The sequence below is a fragment of the Puma concolor genome, chromosome A3 (assembly GCF_028749965.1).
Source record: "Puma concolor isolate L17-30 chromosome A3, mPumCon1.1.hap2, whole genome shotgun sequence".
In the NCBI taxonomy this organism is placed as follows: Eukaryota; Metazoa; Chordata; class Mammalia; order Carnivora; family Felidae; genus Puma; species Puma concolor.
Genome location: NC_141669.1, coordinates 32,763,343 through 32,786,494, shown reverse-complemented (window position 1 = coordinate 32,786,494; position 23,152 = coordinate 32,763,343). Strand labels below are relative to the sequence as shown.

Below are 23,152 nucleotides of genomic sequence, written 5' to 3'. Positions count from 1 at the left end.
TCTGTAAAGAGAGCTTGCCTACTATTCTCTCCCTTTCCAATCTTATACTCTAATAAACTTTTGCCTGCTGCTCATTTTGTGCCCACCTCTTCATTCTTCAAAGTTGCAAAATCCTGCGATAAGAGGAGGGTCTGAGGTACTGGGGTGCAGAGTGTGAGGGGGCCAGGGAAGGTGTTGCTAGAGAGCTGAGTGGGGACTAGAACATGGAGAGCCTGAAGGCGGATTGAGGCAGAGCCTCAATGGGAGTCGCCACAGATTACAAACGATCAGAATTGAGGACAGGCTCAGAATTGATTTTTTGTTTTTGAGACAAGCATAAAGCACTTCATTCTTGCCTTCATGTAGAGAACGAATTGGAGGGGACCAGGAGTCACTTAAGTGATGGGGGTACAAACAGGCTGTTACAGAACTGCCCGGAGAGACCCGTTCCCCGTGAAAGGGGGAAGTCAGAGAGGCCATCCAGGAGTGAATTTTAAAACTGAGCCAGCGTCAGCCAGGTCACGGGTGGTGACGTCAGGGGAAGGAATGGGCATTCTGGACAGAGGAAGAGCTAAGGCAAAAGTGCAGAGGGAAGGAGCGTTTGCAGGGACTGACGGACAGGAGGGTCAGTGCTGCCGGAGCATGAAGTGTGAGATGGAGAGTGATAAGAATAAGGATCTGAAAGGAGAGGTTGGCAGGCAGCTGGCAGCCTAGCTTTCTCCCCACTGCAAGGCCTCACCCAGTAGGTTATCAGGAGCCACAGAAGGGTTTCAGCAGGCCAGTGATAGGATCAAGTTTTATTTCAGATAGAAGATTCTGTCAGTTGGGGGGAAAAAAAAGGGATATGAGGACATAGGAGAGTCAGAAAGAATAGTTAACTAGAAGACTGGGCATCCACACATTAAAATACTATGCCGATATTAAAAATGATGAAAACTGCAAAAATTCTTGTGGCTTAACGCTGGCTGCAAAGCAGTATATATTATATTATCCCAAATACGTCTTTGTGTATACATTTGTGTAAAGTCTGGATGAGAAGAAATCAAACTTTACCAGGCTTCTATAACTAAGTCGCAGGGTTATAAATGATTTTTGTTTTCCTCTCTGCGGTTTTCAGCATTTTCTAAGACGAGCATATGTTTTTGTAAGCTCATAATGAGAAAAATATCAAGATTTAAACGACATAAAGTCAGCATGAATGGTCCTATCAAACTGGTGGCAACAATTTACATTTTGCTAGTGCCTGATATCCAGTGACCCTAAATCTTAAGCCACAAGATCATATCGTTCTGTGTTCACAGAGAGGAAAATGAAAAACAGGGAGGCGAAAATGATTCATTTAATGTGACACAGAGGGCTAGAGGTAGAGTAGATAGGAATGAGGTAGATGTATACACACTCTTCAGCTGGTTCAATTCTTTTTGCTGAGAAATTATTTGAACAGAACAGATCATGCACAATCCAATAATTAAGATAGCCAGAATAATTAGGAACAGCCCAACAGACTGCATGATTATCAGCCCCGATCAATAAAGCAGAAGTCAATCCGAAGCCTCGGATAAATAAGCCCACAGGCTATACTGTTATATATACTGTTATATATTCCAGAATCCTGAGCTCAAGTCTGACAGCATTTTTCTGGAAGTGAGGCGGGGACAGCATTAGTAGGGAAGAAAGCAGAAGTTGCTTCCGCACCTGTGCCCATCGTCACCCACGCTGATTGTGTTAAAAGGGAGGACAAAGCTAACACAGGTGGTACACAATCGTGGCACACGTAACTTCCACAACAAAAGAGGTGGCGCATGTAGCCCCATTTCTCTAATTACTGATCACCTCGTGGCTTTCCCCCCATACCTCCCTATTACCCTCAAGAGGTACGTAAACACGATCCTGGATGAAGCCACAGCTGCCGACTTTAGAGCCCCCATGCTCCCCTCCTACCCAGGATGAGCTCCTGTCCCCCACCTGGGCAAGGGAGCTGTGGTCCCAGGAAGCACCAGGTCTCACTGCTTCGCTGGGTGCACCCAGAAAGCACAGCAAAGAGAGCCCTAGGAGAGACCAACCTATGCGATGCTTATTAATTAATTAATTTACTTCAGAAAAGCTTAGAGAAACCCAGTGGTATTTTTTAATATGGCTCCTAGAGCGTGAAGCAACATTCTTGGCTTTGCCGGATGGGTGAGGTGAGACTATGGGGAGGGAGGATGGGGGGGGGTGTAGGAGGCTTCCCAAAATTGCCAAGCTTGCAAGATTAAACAAGTGCAAATTAGTCAGTGTCCAAATTTATGCTGAAAGGGAAGATACTGTATTTTGCAAGCTAATAAAGTGGCATTTCCATGTAAATATGCAGAAAATGAATAACCAATTTACCTTTTCTTAATCTTCTACAAGTGGCCTTGAGGATCAGTACGATGACAATTAACCAGAAGTTCAGCATCCATGGGTCCTAATTCAACTCGGCCACTGCCAATCCCCTGTATCTGCTTTATCTAAAGGAGGTAGTAATGGGCTGTCACGGCAGAGAATGGCTGGCAAGCCAAGGCTGGGAACAGGATGATGGTGGGGGACGCCCTACGAATGAGACCTGGCCTTGCCTGTCCATCATCTGACACTCTCACAGATCCGCCCATTTGCCCTCTCAGTGACCCCTTTTCTATTTCTGAGCCCTCTTGGCATTCTTGCCCTACCACCGTTCATGTTTTCTCCTGCAAGGAGAGTGGTCACAAACTTTACATCGTTCCGTAAATATACCTTCATACTGTACTCATGCAAGGCTTACTTACTGCAACGGGGAAGAACGCCCCCAAAAGCCTCAAGCGCTGGCAATCAGGTTCACTGGCAGGAATACCTCCTGAAATCCCTCCTAGAGGCTGTTTGCTCTAACTTCAGACCTAATTCCTACTTGCTTGTCTCCAGCCCCCTGTTCCTAGCCCATTCAAACCAGCAAAGTAGAATATAAAAAGGGAAGTTAGAGGCAGCGGGTCAGATAACAGAAGCAAAAGGAAGTGGTATTTAGAAAAGCAGCAAGCCTTAAAAAACAAACAAATGAAAACAAAACAAAAAAGAGAGCAAGCACAATTTTTTTAAGAATAGTAGACTGTGGTGTTACTTAGTCTTGAGGCCAATAGTTCTACACACTCACTACATTCCCTACGGGTACCTAAGTACTACATCATTGTTCATAACGATCACCTGAATCACTACGCAAAAGTTAAATTTAGTGCTGTTTCAGAAGGCAGGGATGCGCATAAAGCATTGAATAAATATATCCATCCATTTAGATAAACACCAGTATTGATGCACAGAAAGGCAGGTTTCAGCTATCTGAAAAACTCACCCCGACGTCCTGATGCTATAAATAAACCATAAAATGTAATAATTTGGAAAACTCTTAGAAGTCATGAAGTCCGACCCTTCACTTTAAAAATGACCAGCTGAGGGGCGCCTGGGTGGCTCGGTCAGTTAAGCGTCTGACTTCGGCTCGGTCGTGATCTCACGGTTCCTGAGTTTGAGTTTGAGCCTCACGTGGGGCTCTGCAATGACACCACAAAGTCTGCTCTGGATTCTCTGTCTCCCTCTCTCTCTGCCCCCCTTCTTTAAATTTATTTTATTTATCTATTCTTTTTATTCTTATTTATTTATTTATTTATTTATGTATTCTTAAATAAATAAAGGTATTTATATTCTTAAATAAATAAATTTATTTATATTCTTAAATAAATAAGTTTATATATTTAAATAAATAAATTTATTTTTAAATATAAATAAATTTATATTTTAAATTAATATTTAAATATTTAAATTTAAATATATTTAAAATATAAATTTATTTATTTAAATATATAAATTTATTTATATTTAAATATAAATACATAAACTTATTTTTAAGTATAAATAAAATTTATTTTTAAATATAAATCAATAAATTTATTTTCAAATCAAATTTATTTATTTATTTATTTTATTTTTTTTTTAATTTTTTTTTTTCAACGTTTATTTATTTTTGGGACAGAGAGAGACAGAGCATGAACGGGGGAGGGGCAGAGAGAGAGGGAGACACAGAATCGGAAACAGGCTCCAGGCTCCGAGCCATCGGCCCAGAACCTGACGCGGGGCTCGAACTCCCGGACCGCGAGATCGTGACCTGGCTGAAGTCGGACGCTTAACCGACTGCGCCACCCAGGCGCCCCTCAAATTTATTTATTTTTAAATAAATAAATAAAAATAAGGAAATAACGTTCACTTATTTTTAAATAAATAAATAAATAAATAAATAAATAAATAAATAAATAAATATAATAAATAAATACATACATACACACATACATACATATACATACGTCCAGCTGAGGTCTAGAGAAGTTTACGTGACTCGGCAAGGTCTTACATGCATACAGGTAGGCCTGTAGCTCCTGGTGCCCAGGTTTCCTCATCTCCCCCCTGTCCCCATATCCCACCACCGCTGGAACACTTGAACCCCCTCTGTATACAAATGGTAACTACCAGCATTTCTAATGTCCTTCTCCTCTACCACATGTGCTTACTCGGGAAACACGTCTCCTCTTTCTCCTCGTAAAAAGCTGCTTCGAGTGACGTGGAAGGAACATGCTGTGTACATTTAAGGTGCTTTTTTCTTACTCCATAAGCATCATGCTCATCACATGGCTACGACAGAGTAATTTCACTTACCTAGTTCATAATCTCCCAGGGATTGTATAAAACTCTTCCCTAGCATTACTGTTTATAAAAGGAAAGAGAGAAACAAAATCCCAAAAGAATGAAGAAACTTTCTAAGAAAAATATTCCCAAATCAAGGGACCAAAATTAAGACCATTCTGTGATGCCTCTCATTCTCCATGGACTTGCTTCTCTCCCATCTTTCCCATCACCATTCAGTGTGGTTTCCTTAACCTTTTTTCCCTCCTCTTAGACAATCTTCTAAGTAGGTCTTCCAAATAACCAAATGCTTACGACAGGGGCCAGGTTAGGGATTACACTCAGTACCTTAGACCACATACTGTCTTCTGGAAGTCACACTCTGGCTCTCTCGGTGAGAACCAGCCTGACCCCAATGGAGATGATGTAGATAATTGACCTGTCTACCTATTCTCTGCTTCATGTGGAAGGATTTCAGTGAAAACAACTGTTCCTATCAAGGATCAGAAGTTGAGCAGCAGATGTGCTATCACGGCCAGGGATGACTAAAAAGGTTACCTGGGTATATCCTTTCCTCGGCAAAGGAGGAAATTTGGGGTCAAGGAAAGTCATGGCATGTTCAAATTTTTTGAATAAGGCTTTCAGTAAAATTAACTATTTAAAAAAATTTTTTAAAGTTTATTTTATTTTTGAGAGAGAGAGAGAGAGAGAGAGACAGAGCACAAGCTGGGGAGGGCAGAGAGAGGGGCAGACACAGAATCCGAAGCAGGCTCCAGGCTCTGAGCAGTCAGCACAGAGCCCAACGCGGGGCTCGAACTCACAAACTGTGAAATCATGACCTGAGCCAAAGTCAGATGCTTAACCGACTAAGCCACCCAGGTGCCCCTAAAATTAACTATTATGCCAGTTACAATATGTGGCAAGCAACCTAAAATATCATTTGAGGGGGGAAAAAGAAACTGAAATGAATAATCAGGATTCATAACAAGAATTAAATTAAACTGATCAAATATAACTTCCAGGTATCACACACAGTGGAATATTAAATTCAGAAAGCATATCTTTAAAACTTTTGAACAAAATGAAGTGTAACACATAACTGTAGACTTCTCATTGACTTCACGTGGATTATAAGTATTAAACACTCTTCGAAGCAAAGAAGGAATAAAGCTAGAATTTTTTCTGTAGTAACAAAAAAATATATATGAGTTTTTTTCTTTCATCAAAATCTTTTCAAAACTTCCTCAAAGACATTTAAAAATGAGCAAGTAAGGCAATATTTAAATGATACTATGCAATTTTCTAAAGGGTAATCCTTTTTGTTCTCTATTATAAACTCTGACTCTAGTCCCTAAAACCAGATATAACTTATTATTACCAATTCCCTATAAAATCCTCTAAGAAGAAAAAAAAAATTATACAGGTGAATTCTTCCAACCAAATGGCAAACATTGCTCCCACAGAAGAGAATTCCCAGAACAATACAGAAAAGTCCTGCTTTCTCTCTTGAAAGCCTCAGGAAACGAAAAAGAAAATTAAGCAATAAGAAAGCCTGTCACATTCAAAAAAGCAAAGAAAAGAAAGACATATGGGGGAACAATCTGAACACAGGAAAAGCCTCTCAAATTTGAATTGTCCTAATGCTCACCTGCTTCTAGAGAGAACTGACCTTTTCCTATCCTTACACTTTGCAAAGTCAATTAAGCTGCTGTTTTCTGGGCATCCTGTAATTACCACCAGGTAATGGTGAAAGAGACCCTACAGGTTACGCTGATCCAATCTCTGTATGTACGAATGAGAAAATGAGGCTGGAGAGGTGAGGCGACTTGCCCAAGGTCACAGAGTGAGTTAATAACAGAGCGGTGAGGATGCCCCAAGTCTCCTGACTCCTGTCTCCTCAGAAAACTGCAAAATAAACGTGTTGGAGAGAGATCACTTCAGAATGCCAGCAAAGCTCCTGGAGAGCCACCTCTGCTGGGAGAGCCCTAAAAGTGCTCTTGTACCCCGTTTGATTCTCTAGCTGACGAGAGCCTTCTAGTAATGAGCCCGACTCAGCGGACAGCTCGGTATCGAGCCTGATGAAGGGCACAGCCAAAGGTCTTTCTGCAGTTTATTCCAGCTATTCAGGTTGCTGGTCAAAGGAAGTATGTAATTGGGCTTGCAACAATGCTATTGAAAAAAAAAAAAAAAGAGTATTTAACATACCAAAACTGTACAAAGGAACACTTAGAACGAGCTTTGCAAAACACTACGTATGTACCGGGTTCCTAGTACTTATAAAGCGCCCTGCTAAGTCCTGTGAGTGAACAGGGACAACCTGGGCAGTTCCTTGAGGGGAGAGACTTCCTGTGGAGATAAGCAGAAAGACAAGAAAACCTCAATAATAATATAATCCTTTAGTGCAGGATTAAGAACATTTCAGGAGGAAAATCCCTCGTACAGAAGCACTTTGTTAATTTTACAGTGATTGTTTTTGAACACTTCAAAAATAAAAGCAGGTCATAAATGCTTTTTTACATCTAAACTATGACTACTTTTTAAAAATGCCAAGTACTTTGTCTTGAATTCATTATTAGAGTCCTAGGCTTTGAAAACTGGGAATAATTCTCCCTTCTCCTTGCCCATGAATTGCACAAAAAATGATGGAGGGGGTGACAAGAAAATGAACCAGATAGGATGACCATGACTTGAATCAATCCAATGCAATTCTTTCAACAGCCATTCTATGGAAAGATCACCATGTGCCAGATACTGGGCTGGGTGGCATCTGTCCCTGGCCATAAGGTAGGGAGAAAAACGGACAAGGAAACAAACCACAATACAATGTAAGAAGTGCTTTCATAGAGGAATGTATAAAACACACTGGGGTCTCAGCTAATAAAGCAATTAATTTTGCCAAGCAAGGGGCTGAGGCTAGGGTCAAGGAAGTTTAGAGAGGAAATAACAAAGGCACTAAGCTTTCAAGGAAGAGTGCCCAGATGGACAAGAGGGCACGGTGTTTCTCTGTGGATTGGCCTATTCTGGACATTTCTATAAATGGAATCATACAATACTTTGCCTTTTGTGTCTGGCTCCTTCCACTTAGCATAATGGTTTCATGATTCATCTGTATTGAAACATGCATCAGCAAATAATTCCTTTTTATGGCTGCATAATGTTCCATGGTATAATATACCACATTTTGTTGATCTATTCATCAATGGATGGACATCTGGGTTGTATCCACTTTGGGCTAATATGAATGGTGCTAGGCACATTCGTGTAGAAGATTTCATTTGAGTCCCCATTTTCGATTCTTCCGAGTTTATTTCTACGAGTGGAATGGCTGGATCATTTGGTAATTCTGGGCTTAATTTATTGAGGAACCCTGCAGACAGAGACTTTTAATAAAAGGAAAGGCATGATAAGATTGTATTTTAGAAAGATTAATGCACTAATAGATATTTAAAGAAATAAGATCCCCATAGAGATGGTCCTCCAACGATTCACCAAATAGTTGCTCATTTGTTCTTTCCTGCTTTCTTTCCTTTCCTGCCTGCTCTCTTGCCTTTTTTTTTTTTTGAACCTACAAATTGGCATGCAATCTGGTGGTCCAAATATATGTCCACCCACATACCTTGTGGCTCTCCACCATCTTCTGAGGCTTCTGTGCTAAAATCCTGCTAGCTCAGCCCATCTGCAATGGTTCAGATTATTTTCTTGCCTTGAAATTCCTGCTCTAAAGAGGTATCAAGCTTTAATAAATAGGCCGCTCAGTTTCAAATAAGACGTCCAAGAGGAGCGTAGCAATTCCATCAAGAAATGTGAGGTGCGCTGGAGTGGGCTGGCTTTGAACATTCCTGCTGAGATGACTGAGATTCATCCTGACACAGTCTCCCTCCACCCCCTCCTCCAAACCCAAGATCATACACGACCAAACAACTGCCTCCTCACGTGGCCTTCTGGATTTGCAATTCTGAAAGCAAACAGTTCTTCACAGAGATCTCAAGGATTATTCAAGCCCCGCAAAGACACTGGTAAAGCGGCTCTTCTTCAGATTAGAATTGGTTAGCTTCTCAGGTTTTGACTACGTGCCTGTACCAACACATCAGGACACGGACAACCGTGGAGTGAGTTGCTCATTTCCTTTCTCCAGTTGTTGTAGTGACAGACACATGCTGTCTCTAATAATGGCCACTCGGTCACCAGTCAAGGGATGAGAATGAAATATGTTATAGTCACCATGGTTTTCCTACAAGAAATTAAAACAAGTCATACTATGGGGTGAACAGATTTTTATAAACCAAGCTGGCTTGAGGTGGGGAGAAAGGTATATTCAGAATAATGGTCACCACAGAGCTCTTCTCTACTGTGCACTGAACTTCTACATGGGTTGAGTGGGGGGAGGGGAGGTTGGGGATGGGGGCAAATGTATATCCAGGAAGCACTAAAAACATTGAACTCACCAAAGTAGTGTGCATCAGATTTATAGCAACTGCACTATCAAATCTTAGAGTACATCCATAGCCCCTAACACACACAATTTTGAACACTTTACCTTCCATGTCTAAAAGTGCAATTATAAATAAGCCTCCTTAGAAATAATCATGAAGTCTCTAGGTCATTAGAGAGTAAAGAATCACAACGGGCTCTTCACAAAGGTACCGGGATTTCACCTGGGTGACTCAGTCGGTTACACATCTGACTCTTGGTTTTGGCTCAGGTCATAATCTCACAGTTCATGAGTTCGAGCCCTGCGTCAAGGCTCTGTGCTGAGCCTGTGCTGTCAGCACAGAGCCTGGAGCCTGCTTCAGATTGTATCTCGCTCTCTCTCTCTCTCTCTCTGCCCCTCCCCTGCTCACGCTCTGTCTCTGTCTCTGTTTCAAAAATAAATAAATATTTTTTAAAAATTAAAGAAAAAAAACAACAACAAAGGCACTGGGATTTCAAGGCACTACTGTGTGCCCAAGAAAGTTAGCAGAATATGCTGCCCCAAAACATGCTACTTTTGCATAAGGACTATTGTGAGCTGAAGGCAATTGAGAAGAAGTAGATATAAGAATACTTCTCTGCCCTCCTCCTTCCCCTATCTACCAGGAAGGTTGGAAATTCATCTCTAAGTGCTCCTGTGTATATGCACCATGCATATGTTAAATTTCTGTTGTTTTCCTTTTGTTAATGTGAATTCCATAAATCTGATTTATAAGGTCCCAAGTAGAGAAGCTAGGCGTGCAGAGGGAAAAAGGTATTTTTCTTCCCCTTTGCCCATGAAGGCAGGATACAGAGAGACAACATAGTAAATCTGGGAAAGCTAGTAGAAAACCTGGGTTCTCCTCTCAGTCCTGATCTACCTGCAGAATAACCAGAGCTGGGACAGGACTGCCATTTGAAGTTCCCTACTGCGGCAGGCACTATGGTTGTAAACACAACAACCACATTTCCTTAGCTAACAGAAACCAAATCTTGTTACCCTGTCAGGCAGCCAAATACTTCCTGGGAAGACTGGGCCCTTCCTTCTCCAGGGCCAGAAGAAAACTTAATTGGTCTACGGGAATTCTGATCATTCCATTCCACTTCCAGGGATTGGTTTAGGGAACGGTCATGTGACAGAATTCTCACCAATGAGACCTCTGGGAAGTCTGCTGGGAGACTTATGGGAAATTACACTTTTTATCAAAGAGGTTCACCAAATGGGGTAGTCTCCCTTCCTTCCTAGTTTGAACTGTTGCTGTATGGGGAAGTGACTCATGGCACCGCTGTGACCAGGAAGAGACAAGCCTGGAGGCAAAAACAGCCATGTTGGGACTACTAAAGCCCAATAGCACTGAATCTTTAATCAGCCCAGGTGCAGGCTTCCTCCAGTCTTCTTGTTATGGGAGATAATACATTTTCCTTGTAGGTAAAGCCGTTTTTATTTAGGTTTTCTGTCATTTGGCACTAAGAGATCCTCAACTGATAAACCCACCTAGCTAAGTGGGTGTTTATCAAGCACTTTATTAATTGCCTTTTATAAAAATTAGACCCACAGCTCAAATTATAATGTTTCATACCTAATCAGAAATGCTGCTCTACCTGACCTTTGCAGAAATAAAAACAACTCCAGAAAACTCCATATATAGACTACTTGGCCAGGGGCAGGAAATAAGTCTGCCATTTTAACCTGTAAATAGAACTGGAAGCATGCTAAAACAAAAACTCTGTGATAGTTTAGAAATAAAAAACCAACCAAACAAACAAACAAAAAAACATGCTCTAAAAAGTATCCATGCCACAAATCTCCAAAATGAAAATCTGGCCAATTAGGAAGAAGCGCTCAATTTCCCCCGTGGCGTAATTAAAATATTACTGCAGAATCATCTGTATGTATGCATTAGAGAACAGGGAATGACTCCGTTTAAGGTCTCTCGGAGGCTCTCAGACATATTTATTTCAATAACCGTGTCACATTTGGAGGGCATACAAAACTGTGCTCCTGTCACTTTTTAAAAATTGTCCCAAATCAGGTGTGCTGGGGCCAGTTCAGAAGACTAACCGGTAATGAGTTATTTACACAGCTCCCAATTTTCCAAGTCAGTAGTGGTGTCCGGGATGACTCCGGGGGACCGAAGCGCCCATGCGCACAATATCCATCAGCTCCCTTCACCGCCCTCCACGAAGAATATGCAATGTGGATAAAGCCCCCCACTGCCTGTCAGACTGCAATCTCTCAGCTTCTTCTATACAAGATTGAAGGGCCTCCTTTCTCCAAATGATAGACTGTTTTATAAATTAAAAGAGATTCAAAATGCTGCTGATTACAACATCCCCTCCCTCACAGGCGTTCTGATAATGGGCTTTCAGGAAGAAAAGGAGGGAATTCGGGCCGGTGCGCTGGGAATTGCATGTAATTGATAGGCATTCGCAGCACACGTGGAAATCTTCTACCCCAGGCATCGTCGCAAAAAAATTGGGTGAGGATCGCTGCTCAAAGTCCCTTTCAACTCTGTGGATCTTTGATTCTACATGTGCTTACCTATTTTCCTCCTACCATGCTGAGTGTCCTTCAGAAAGAAAAGGTAACTCTTGAGAAAAAAGGAGGAAAGAACTACAACCTGACTTTCATGCTTCTTGGGCGGACATCTTCTGGCTGGATGTTCTCTTCTAGTGCTGAGTAGTAAACGCTTTCCTTGCATCTTTTGTTTTGTTTGTTTCGACACCCGAACAAAAAGACGGCGCTTTTCAGAAACATTCGTGTTAGCAGTCACTGTCACTTTTCCCGCCACACTTTTCTTCAGCTCGTCTCATCATTTGTCTAGTGCTTGTGAGTTTCAGCTTTCTTCAGCCAAAGCTTCCATTGTCTGAACACCAAAGTTTCCTCCAATGTGTTGGATGCGAAGAAGGAAATGATCCAGAAGAAGCGATTCTGAAGCATCAGTGACATAAAACAAATACTGAGCTCCAGTTGGCCTGGGCTCAGTTACTCCCATTGTAACTCCCACTGTCACCGTGATGATCTGTTTCATGATTTCTCAATCCCATGACAAGGTGACCAGTTCTGTTGTTTTTCGGAATAACTTCATTGAGGACCATTTTACGGCAGGCACATGCTTAAAATTCCATGACAGCTGTAACCGTTACTGTAAGCAGTTTTCAAAATCGTGAGAACTTAAGAAATGGCTTTTGAACCCAAATTAACGACCTACCCAAACCTCCTTCCTCACTGCTCTGGGTATGGTTAGGGAAAGTACAACCCCACAAGACGGGAGGACATAGCACCCATATTTTTCACTAAGCAGCCTCTTATCTTCAAAGGCATTTCCTTTCCAACACTCAGTAATATTTGTTGACTGATCACTGAGTGAAGCAAATGCTCACATCCCCTACACCAAAGAAAAATTCCTTAAAATGTTAAACAAAAGAGATCCGAGCCAAATATAGGTTCCCCACCCTCCCCACTCCACCATTCTCCCAACCTTGCCTGTTCCCCTGCGACAGACCGGAAGTCTGCATGTCAGTGCTTATTGGCAGATGAAAGGATCAGTGTTGATTTGCAGTTGAGTGACCTGTTGCAAAGGGACAGTCAAGCCCCCCTGGAATTATCGATACATTCGGAATTTCCAACTTCTGTTCCTGGAATCTTTTCCCTCCGTACTTATATGGTATCAAATTACCCGGAGAAACCAAAAGGGAACATAGTACATCCTCTAGGTCCTTAGAGGAGAAATGAGTCGATTGATTTTTACCTGTGAACATCGAAAAGTCTGAACACTTTTCTAGCAAGTTCTAGAAAATCATTCCATGTGTCCGCAGTAATTTAAGATCACAGAAACTAAAATACGGTTGGTATTGTTTCCCTTTTTCCCCTTGCTAATGCATCCTCTGATGGATGCCCCCATGACATTATTGTTAGGTCTGCAATCAGTTTATCTGGCTGAACTCCAAGAAAGATGGAGCGCGGCATATAGTTTCCAGTTAACTCCGCAGCAAACAAAGGCTGTTGGCCTCAGACGGCCAATGCCTACTCCCATGCTCCAAGTTCAGTCACATCCTTTTAGTTAAAACTTGCAATAAAATAGATTAATCACTGCAATCACTTTTAACCACAGAGAAACACTGTAAGAAAGCGGGGAAAAAAATAAACTGACATAAATTTTATCAGGTTTCGAAGACAACGTCCACTTTCTATTTACAGATGCCTTTATTTTGATAAAAATCTTTACAACCAGTTGTGCAAAGCTTTAGACAATATCAATATTGTGCTGGGTTTGTTTTTTTTTTTTTAATCGTAACTGTAGGAAAAAACAAATTTTTTAAACCTAAAGCAAGTCTACACGGTCTTAAAAATGATCTTAGCTGAATTGCCCCAAAATGTGGAGTTAGGTTTTACTCCAAAAGAGACATATTGGCTATGTGACGTATTTACCAATCTTCCAGTTTGATTGTTTTTAACTTGGCCTTTCTATTTCACCAGTTGCTTTTGCAAGGGGGGAGGAAGTGAAGAGGATGACCAAATCTGATTATTTTTATTCTTTTAGCCAGCAAGCAGTACCAGAAAATGGAACCCAGATGTTCACGCGATTGGGTAGCAAAGAACAGTGGAAGCTCCCTGAGAGGTAAGATGGGAACAAGCAAGGTGGGCTGAGGGAATGAGGAGACAGCCACACCAAGGTCACAGCTTGCTTGGCAGAGGTCACAGACCAATAATCTGGGGTGCACTGCACTTCAGGTATAAGGGAGATCAAAGGAAAGGTCATGCTTGGTAAGTGTTGGGAACACCGGATGGCCCGCCTAAATTCCTTCAATGTTCCCACTCATTACGGTCTCCAGCTCAGCATCCACACTGGGAGTCTCCCTTACTCCCTCAATGGAATGTAACGTCCAGATGCTCCCCTAACAAAAGCTTATCTTCTACAGCAATCAAGAACACTTGCAATTACCAGTAGCCTGCCTGATGGGATTTGAGGGCTCTTGTTGAGCTGTGGAGAAGAAAAATCAGTAGCTAACACAAAAAAATCACAGCAACTTGGATATAATTGGATATGAACTTTCTATGACATAGCAAAAACTCTTCCTTTTTTCTCCCTCAAAGCCATTGCTAAATGTTATCCATGAGACATGGTGGATACAAATGTCATTGATTCTGGCAATTTTGTTCACAAGCCACTTAACACACCATCCACTTTTGTGTTTAGAAGTCCGTTTTAAAAGACAATTCCTATGTGCAGACGGAAAGAATTTAAGCAAGTATTTTTTTTTTTTTTTTTTTTTTTTTTTTGCTAGCAGAGTGGCAAGTCAGAATTAAATTTCTCTTCAAGATAACCTTCAGGAGCGTTAGCAATAGAATGTGTGGAAACACACTCTGTTCAGCCTCAAAACGCTGTGCGGCAAAACTACAAATCTAGTCGGTAAGAGTTGTGTGGTATGAGCCGGCAGTTGTTTAATCAAAAAGGGCTCATTTAATACTGTGCCTAGTGTCAGAAATGATGCAGAAAGAAAATGTGTCTTCTTCCCCTCGTGCAAGATGAATGTGTGTGACATAACAGTGCACTGGGAGATCCCCCATGAAGTTCAGCCAGGATGGGAAAGATCACTCCTTTCTCTGCTCAGATGAGAGACTTGGCTCTGCTAACGAGCAGGGAGAGAAACGCTCTTCCAAGTGGGGTGTGTACGTGCCATCTTTTGGAATGCAGGGTGAAAAGAGTTGAACTTCTGTCGATATCTATTACCACATCCCTTCAAAATTTGCTTCTGTCTGTGCTTTATGATGCATGTGTTAGTACGGTCCATGCACATAATTTAAAAATGAATAAATACAAGCGATATGGAGTGCTGCTCAAAACAGTTTCAGAGACCACTTGCTTTGAGAAAAAAGAAAGAAAAAAGGAAGTCTTATTGATATCCCCAGCACCCCCAAAACTAAGGAATCCCTTTGCCAGCGGCGTCTTCCGGTCCAAGAGAAGATCTGGGAACAATATGTGACCTAATGGGTCAGAGGGGAGAAACAGTGCTAGTCTCTCAACCTTCCTAGATATAGCTACTCTTGGGAGATAATTATTCTAACACAAATGATACTTTGGTCTACAAATGGGCTGAAGAAAAGCATCAATCTAATTCTGTGTCAGGTAGAACTTTGTGGGTCCTGTACAGACTATTAATTTCATGGAAAATAAGCAACAAGGGAAACAGATAAATCATTAGCAGAGTGATCCAGTGAATTTCCTACCAATTTTCCTACTTTCTTTCTCTTGCAGAGAACGAAATGACAAAGTATTTGTGTCCCACTGTCTTTGATATCTCTGTTTATCTCATTAGATGAAAAATGCTTCTGAAACCACAAGGACATGTTTTATTTCAAGTTTCAAGAATTCAATCCCAAATGATTTATACAAGTTAACATTATGCATACAGAATTATGATCCTCCCATTTCTGAAATTCTATCCCTTTAAATTTCATAAAAACACAACACTGCAACATTAATTTTCTTTTTGTTTATTGCAGGCAATATATAATCAGAATGTGATCTCCATCAACAAGGCACAAATATTTGAAACATAATGTTAATTGCTTTTAATGAAGATTTTTAATTAAAAAATTTTAGGAAACTAAAGTGAAGGCCAGTAAGAACAGTTGGAACTTCTGATATAATTTCAGCGACTAATCCCCATTCAAAATTAATTTCTCCAAAGCTCACCACATAATGTATTCACAAGTCTCATCAATGTTTATTTATTAAAATCAGTGTTTTCAGTTACTGAAAGCAGCATTATATAATGTTTCCAACTGAGATTCCTTCCATCTGCCCTCCTATTTGAATGTTCATCGAGTGGTTTAAACAGAGGAGTTGTACTTGGAACAGAAGGGCCGGGGACCCCAAAGGGCAGAGCACTCCATCACTATGCACTGTACTCTCTATCATTTGCCAACCAGTGCTAGCTGCCCTCCCCAAGTGCTCTTCCCATAACCTACTAAGTGCAGTTACTACATAACCCACTAGAAACTAACTGCACCACTTGATATGAACTCTACGAGGACAGATGTTTGTATGCATTGATTCATTCCTGTATCCTCCACACTTACAGTAATACAGGGTACCTAATATATATCTGTTGAGTGAATAAATCGGATGGATGAATGAATGAGTCAATGAATGAATGAAGATCCTGTCTTTAGGTCACCTCTTCTCATTTTCTGGGCTTCTTATTTAATCCATGCCACGTCTACCCGCTTTACTGGCTTTCTGTGACTTTTGCATGGACAGGTCGCATTCAAAATTCTAGCAGTCCCGGTGGCACTGAGGCGCCTGAGGCTCTATGCTTTAAGTCTATTCTCTCAAGTTCCTGCAACCAGGGTCTCTCAACTTTTATATTCTTACTGGCAAGTGGAGGATGACTTCTTTGGATATAGTCCCTACTTTGACCAGTGAAGCTTCCTTAGCATCAAAAGTTAGCTGCAAGAAGGAACTACATGGAAGAATAATTTAGAATCAACGGACCAACTCAAACACAAAAGAGCCGCACATGGCAAATCTTCCTCATATTGCCTTGAACATAATAGGCTTTCAGTGGGCACTTACCACACTGGATAGTAAACTATGGAAAAATACAGTGTGAACCTAATATCTCTAAAGCCTTTACAAGCTATCCCAGTGGGCAAGAGAGTGAAATGTGGACTGGTCAGCGTAGGGCTGGTTAGAGGACTTGCAGCTGGAAAAACAAATGTCTTCCAATTGTGCTGTCGAATGGCCCTCTGTCAGCCTGGTAGGCTCTATCTAGTCTTGGTTCTTAATGGATTTATCAATAATAACTTCACCGCCATTCTCATTGAAGGTCCTGCTTGTAGGGCCAGTCTAGACCTCCTAGGGTCACACTGGGCTAGCAGTGAACTAGAATCATAAATGAAGGGTGACGATCAGAATTTGGTGACTTTTCCCAAATATCTGTCCCATCGAGACCAATGCTTTTCTGGCTCATGTGATTTCTCTTCAGTAGAGTAAGATGACATAGACTATCCGTCTATCCGTGTCATTTCTAAACTAATCTCTCATTCTCTACATTGAGACTGTTTCTGTCTCCTCTACATCTCTCAGAAATACTTGCCTGGCCTCCGGGAACACGAAATGCAAACAATCCCAACTATGAGAATGTTTTCCACATTATCAACTCACACTTTCTTCTCCCCAACTTTACTCACCTCCAGGCTTGGCCTTCTAAGCCCATATGTAGAACAGCTAATCTCTTTCTTTTTCTCTCAAAAGCTCACTAACTATCCCAGGCAGGTCTGTGGCCCTTGCCCACCCCACCCCACTCTCCCATTTGAATCTACTTTGCTTCATTTCTTATGGTTAAAATTTCTAAAGGTTAGAACTCATAAACAAGGCAATTCAGAGAAGAAAGTGAAAATAGAACATAAGACCCTAATTATCTAAATTTTTAAGTGAGATGTGATTTCAACTGTTAGATGTATATGACTCATTTAAGAAATTCATACCACAGCCACTAAGGTCCGATGCCAAGACAAAGGTAATAATGTTTCCCTAATACTGATGCCAAAATCAAATTGTTCATAGACTCACAGAATTTTAAAGCCGTTCATTTTGCCCATTCATTTCGCAGCTAATGAAACGGAGATCCATAAGAGTTATATAACCAGCCCAAGGTAGATTAGTAGGAATGTTGAAAGTACTTGACACATTTTTGGCCATCTCCCAAAAAACAAATTATGATCCTATAATGTACTGATATCTGTCATTTTCTCCAAGCTCCTCATGTCTTAATAATGTCAGCTCATTAACTTCCCAGAAAGCTAAATTTACACTGTTATTATTACAACAATGTTAAATTTTAGAACTAGAAAATTCCCTGAAGAGTAGTCAGCTTTCCTGATACCACCGACAAGCAAACTGAAGGCCAATGAGACCCAGACACTTCTTGGAGGACACATTGCAACTGAGCAGCAGAGCCCGTGTCTTCTGGTTACAGCCTAGAACCCTCTAGTGTTCTGCACAAAAAATGAGCTAAACACCATCAATATTACAAAGCTGATATTGCTTTCATCTAAAACACCGCATTCATGATGAGAAAAATATAATTCTTTTAACTAGTATAGGAATCTTATGGAAGTTGTAGTCTGGACAAACATTTGCCAGAAAGACTGTAGAAGAAGGGATTTTGAACAACAGGCAGGAGATTGGATTCAGTGACCTCTAAAGTCCCTTCCACCTTTAGGATCATTTGATTCTGGACTGCCCAAGACCTGGGCACCACAGCTAGCCAGGGCACTTCCAGAGGTGGGGAAGATGCAGTATCCCAGGGTGGGGGTGGGGAGGTGGTCCCTCTCCTGTTGTCAGGTTAGACTCTGCCCTGCTGTCCCAGGCATTCCTCTCTAGCCAATTTACATGCAATCAACTACTGTAGGCATAGAAAGAGTGTAAGGCTCTCTCGTTTCCAAAGACAGACTACGCTGCTTAGCTTTCAAAATTGCCTTGCCTACATGAGCATTCCATAACTGAGCCTCCAAACTCAGCTTTTGCAGTTTGTTCATGTACTATGCTACTATCAGAATTAATTATGCAGCATCTTCATGAGGTGAAATCAGATTTGGATGTGAGTTAGGAGAGGAAAGAAAAAGGTTTACTTCCTTAAGGAAGGCTTCTGTCCTTATCCCCCTCCCCCCCCCCCCAAAAAGCTCTGGAGTCCTTCCATGCACAGACAGGTTTCAGATGGCAGTCCCCAGCTGAGCTAGCCATGGGAAGGAGGAAGTTGACATGTATGAGAAATGAAGAATATGCCAACTAACAAGACTCTGAAGGCCAAACCGTTATTAACCCCCTCCTTTCTACAGGATTCCGTTCCACACTATAATTCAACACAAGTCCCTTCTCTGGCTTTCCTGAATGGCTCCTAGATACTAAAACGTACAGATTTTAGACTTTTTCCTTTTTGCAAGAATGAGTCCAAGGGAAAGAAGGTATGCTTTTTCATCTCAGAGAAAAAGAATGTACATTAAGAGTGGAACCCTGAAAGTTAGAAGGAAGCTTCACCCATAGGACGGTCTCGTTGAATATTTTTACATGAATGAGATTACCAAAAAAAAAAAAAAAATCAAACTTTTGATTACATGCATGGGACCCAGGTGTTGCATAGACTTCAGAAGAGCAAACTGATGCTCTACAACTCAGTACCCAAAACCAAAACGACAAAAGCAGCCTTACACGGTATCCCAAACACGAGAGACTCCACTCCAAACCCAGAAAGCTGCACTTTAAAGGGCTTTGGAGGGTTCTCTCCTCTCACCCTGGCGTGCCTAGACACTGAGGATGGTGTGAGGAGTGATGGATCCGGAAGGCTGGAAAAAAAGTAGACGTCCTATCTGCGTGCAGCTGCCTCACCAATGAATTAATGGTATCTGAGGTCTAATCAATACGAACCCTGCACTTTGGGCTTGGGAAGAAAACCTCGGGCCTCCTTAGCTTCCCATTAGCCTGCCAGGCTGGGATGACCACACCAGTTCCGTCTAATGCCGACAGGAGCACAATACAAGAAAAAGCCCCTTTCTGCCTCTTCTGAGGCTTGCACCACTTTACTTCCAAAGGTATTTCTAAAAGGAAGGCACAACTTGAGAGGTGGCCGGCTCGGAAAGGTCGGGTCTTTCTTATTGTTACCCTCCGTAGGGGAGCAGCGGCGAGAAAAGCTGCACATGCATCCCAAGTCTGGCAGGTGTACAAAGACAGCGAAGGACGAGGGGAGAGGAAAGGAAGAGGGGCACAGGAGGCAAGGGAAAGAAAGAAGCAGCTAGAAGCCGGGGGGGGGGGGGGGGGGGGGTGGCTACAGCACAGGCTTGAGGGAAGGAGGGGAGGACAGGATGAGAAGGGAAGAGTCGTGGAAATTAAGAGCCAGAGAAGAGAAGAGGGGAGGGACGGGGAAGCAAGAAAGGACGAGAAAGGAAGAACCGAGGCGGCCGGGAAGGATGAAAGAATGGGCCGGGGAGAGGGGCGCGGGGACGCGGCCGCGGGGACCGGCGCTCCCCGCGCGGGCGCCCGGGGCGCAGGGCGCGCCCGCCGCTCACCTTTCAGGATGAGGGTGTCGATGTCCCGGTCGATGCCCAGGAAGTAGCACTTCCTCCAGAGGCCCGAGTAGGTGGCGAAGAGCGGCCGGCCGCACTCGGCGTCCAGCCCGCCGAGCCCCAGCAGCGAGCGCCAGGACTCGGGGTCGGCGCGCCCCGGGCCCCCCGGGAGCAGCCGGCGCCCCAGCGGGGGCGAGTCCCGCAGCGGCAGGTGCGACAGCGGCATGAGGCGGTTCTTCTGGTCCGGGGGGTCGGCGCCCGCGCGGCTGCGCTCGCAGCTCTCCTTGTGGCGCCGGGGGTCGGTCTCGTACCAGTGGTCGGTGAAGATGGCCGTGACCAGCAGCCCCAGGGAGCAGAGGCTGAGGCCGAGGCTGAGCGCCGTGACGAGCGCCCGCGGCTCCATGGCTTCCCGCCCCGCCGCAGCCGCCGGTGGGCTCGCGCGCCGCCGCCAGACACAATGCACTTGGCCTCGGCTCTCCGCCGCGCTCCCTCCCGCGCTCCCCCACCTGCCCCCCACCTCCCTCCCTCCCGCGGCCTCCCCGCCCCCCGGCTCCCCGCCCGGCTCCGCTCCTCCGACCGCCCCCCCCCCGCCCCCACCGGGCCCCCGGCTCCCCGCCGCCCCCCGCGCCGCTCGCACTTTCCGGCCCTCCCCCTCCCCCTCCTCCCCGGCCCCGCGGCGCCCCCCACCCGCTCACTCCCCTCGCCTCCTCTCCACCGCCCGAGCCTGCCGTCCGCCCTTCTCCCCGGCGATCCCCCTTCCCTTTTAATCCCTCCCCGCCGCCCTCACTTTTCTCTCCTGTCCTCCTCTCTCCCCCCCTAACCCTGGCCCCACTTCCCCCTACTTTTCTTCAACTCTTCCTCTCTCTTTTCCCCACTCGTTTGGTCTCGCCGTTCGCCGACTCCGTGTCCCTTTATACCCCTGCCCTGGACTGGAAGCTTCTCTCCACCTACCCCCGAGCACGCTGCCTCGCGTCCTCTCCCCTCCAACGACCTTAAAAGACATCCACCGAAATCAGACTCAGTCTTGTCACTTGTCCAAGTTGATTTTGATCAGTGTCCCGTTTTGCACCCAGAAGCAAATCCCATCCAGAGCTGGCTGCGTGGTGATATTTAACTCTTTGGAATCGTGATCTGGAGCTGGAGCCCCGGTCTCTCGACGCCTGAAGGATGCAGCCTCTTAGACCCCTTGGCCGCTCTCTGTCGGTGCTCTCTTTCCCTCTCACTTGTCCACTGCAACCTCTAAGCGTTCTCTCTGCTCCAGCCCCTCTTCTGGGGGCGGGGGCTGGGGGGGCGGGAGAGGCACCGAGTGTCACTGGAGCGTTGGAACGTTGGCGGGGGATGTTCTTCCACTTCCCCTGAGCCTGTTGTGAGACGACTGCTTTTTTGTAGACCACCTCTATCTCCAGGCAGAGTGACGGCCTCCTGGAATTTCTAGAAGAGCAGAGGATCCACGAACCCTTGCAATGGCACGTGCTCTGTGAGGCGATTATTGCATTTGAATAAAGAAAGCCCCCAGGGATAGATCAGTGATTTAAAAAGAAATGATTTTCTCCCGCGCAAGTTTCTTGCATGGGATGGGAGGGTCGACAAAAAAGCAACGCTGCACGACAAAGTCCACAGCTCAGCCCTCTTCTGGTCTTCCAGGGCACTCGGCGGTCATAGATGTTAATTAGGAGAATGACAGCTTCACATTTCCTAAAATGAGGAAGTGTTAGAAGGCAGGGGGTAACTGAGGGATTCAATGGCTTATGTTGTGTCGTCTTACTACAGAGGTGCGATACCCTGGTGCCATTTAATGCCCTTGGGGCCATGTCACAGACAGAAAACCTTGCTGCATGAGCCCAGGGATGCCAATTCTTGTGTTCTTGTGCTATAAAATATTAATGATCAAGAGATTATGAGGCATTCATTAGACGCTAAATGTCATTACTGCATGATTTAATGGGACTTATTAATTAGTGCCCCACATCAATTGGTATTAATGGGATTTATACACTTCCTCTGGAATGGTGTCTGTGAAGGTGGCATGAGAATCTTGCTGGGATTTATTTCCATAGCTGTTTGTGCTGGGCAGCTTCGGAGCATATGTTTCCAATGAAGACGGTGTACCTCTTCTGAGCTGTGTAGTTCACAGATAGGTCGCTTAAGCAAACCTTTCCGCACATCGGACCCCCGTGCCCATATCTGCTGACCTGACAATGTGAATTATGGCCTGGGTTTTCTCACAGCTTCAGCACAATCTATGGGGAGCTCTGGTCTAATTAAGGAAGACAAAGAATTATAATTTTAGTGTTTCTCTCACCTATAAGCTTTTCCTTAACAGGAAACGCTAAGCTCATCAAAGGAGTCTTATCTGGATTTACACAAAAATTATGAGCCTTAGAAGCTTTCTTTTATTTATACTCTATAATGTGTGTAAAATCCTCGATCTTTGTGGATACACAAGAGAGAAATACCTCTAACTGTGAGCCTACAGTTGACATCTGAAATTCACTCAAATTGTCACGTCTTTTTATTTAAAAAAAAAAAAAATGCCTCTTGAGAGAAACCTTGCAAGCCCCAAGGGTCATCAGACCTTAGCAAGCCCTCACCCCTTTTTCATGCACAGACATCCTGCAAGAAATAAATATTATGCCATGTTTCAGGGTCACCTGATTATCTTCACACAAGAACCCTGTCCCCAACTGAAGTGGACAGAAGGAAACCTCTTTTTCAGGCACTTTTGTTTAACTTAAAAGAACCTAATGTTCTGCTTTATTTTCCTAGCCGGAACTCTTTGATCATACCCTCCTTAGAAAATAGCATTATTTCTGAAGTTCATTTATGCCTATGGTCAAAACCAGTCTCAGCATATAATCCAAAGGTTACTCTATGATGGATTACCCTTGATAGTATTTCGTAAAAAATGTCACACATTACAAACATGGGCCAGCAGCATGTAATGAGAGCCCTGCCTCTGCCGATGCAGCATTAACAGCATCAGCAGGGATGTGACAT

General features: G+C 43.6%; 1 protein-coding gene across 2 annotated transcripts in view; it reads right to left on the bottom strand.

Moving 5' to 3' along the window:
• TMEM178A (transmembrane protein 178A) overlaps positions 1 to 20,652 on the bottom strand; it is a 52,285-nt gene extending 31,633 nt beyond the window's left edge. Inside the window, exon 1 of one of the 2 annotated variants that reach the window (XM_086700440.1) lies at positions 20,159 to 20,652. In XM_086700440.1, coding sequence (XP_086556566.1) covers positions 20,159 to 20,558 — 400 coding nt within the window. In that variant the 5' untranslated portion in view covers positions 20,559 to 20,652. The remainder of the gene's footprint in view (positions 1 to 20,158) is intronic. The other variant, XM_086700439.1, reaches the window with a different exon arrangement.
• Positions 20,653 to 23,152: the final 2,500 nt, after the last annotated feature.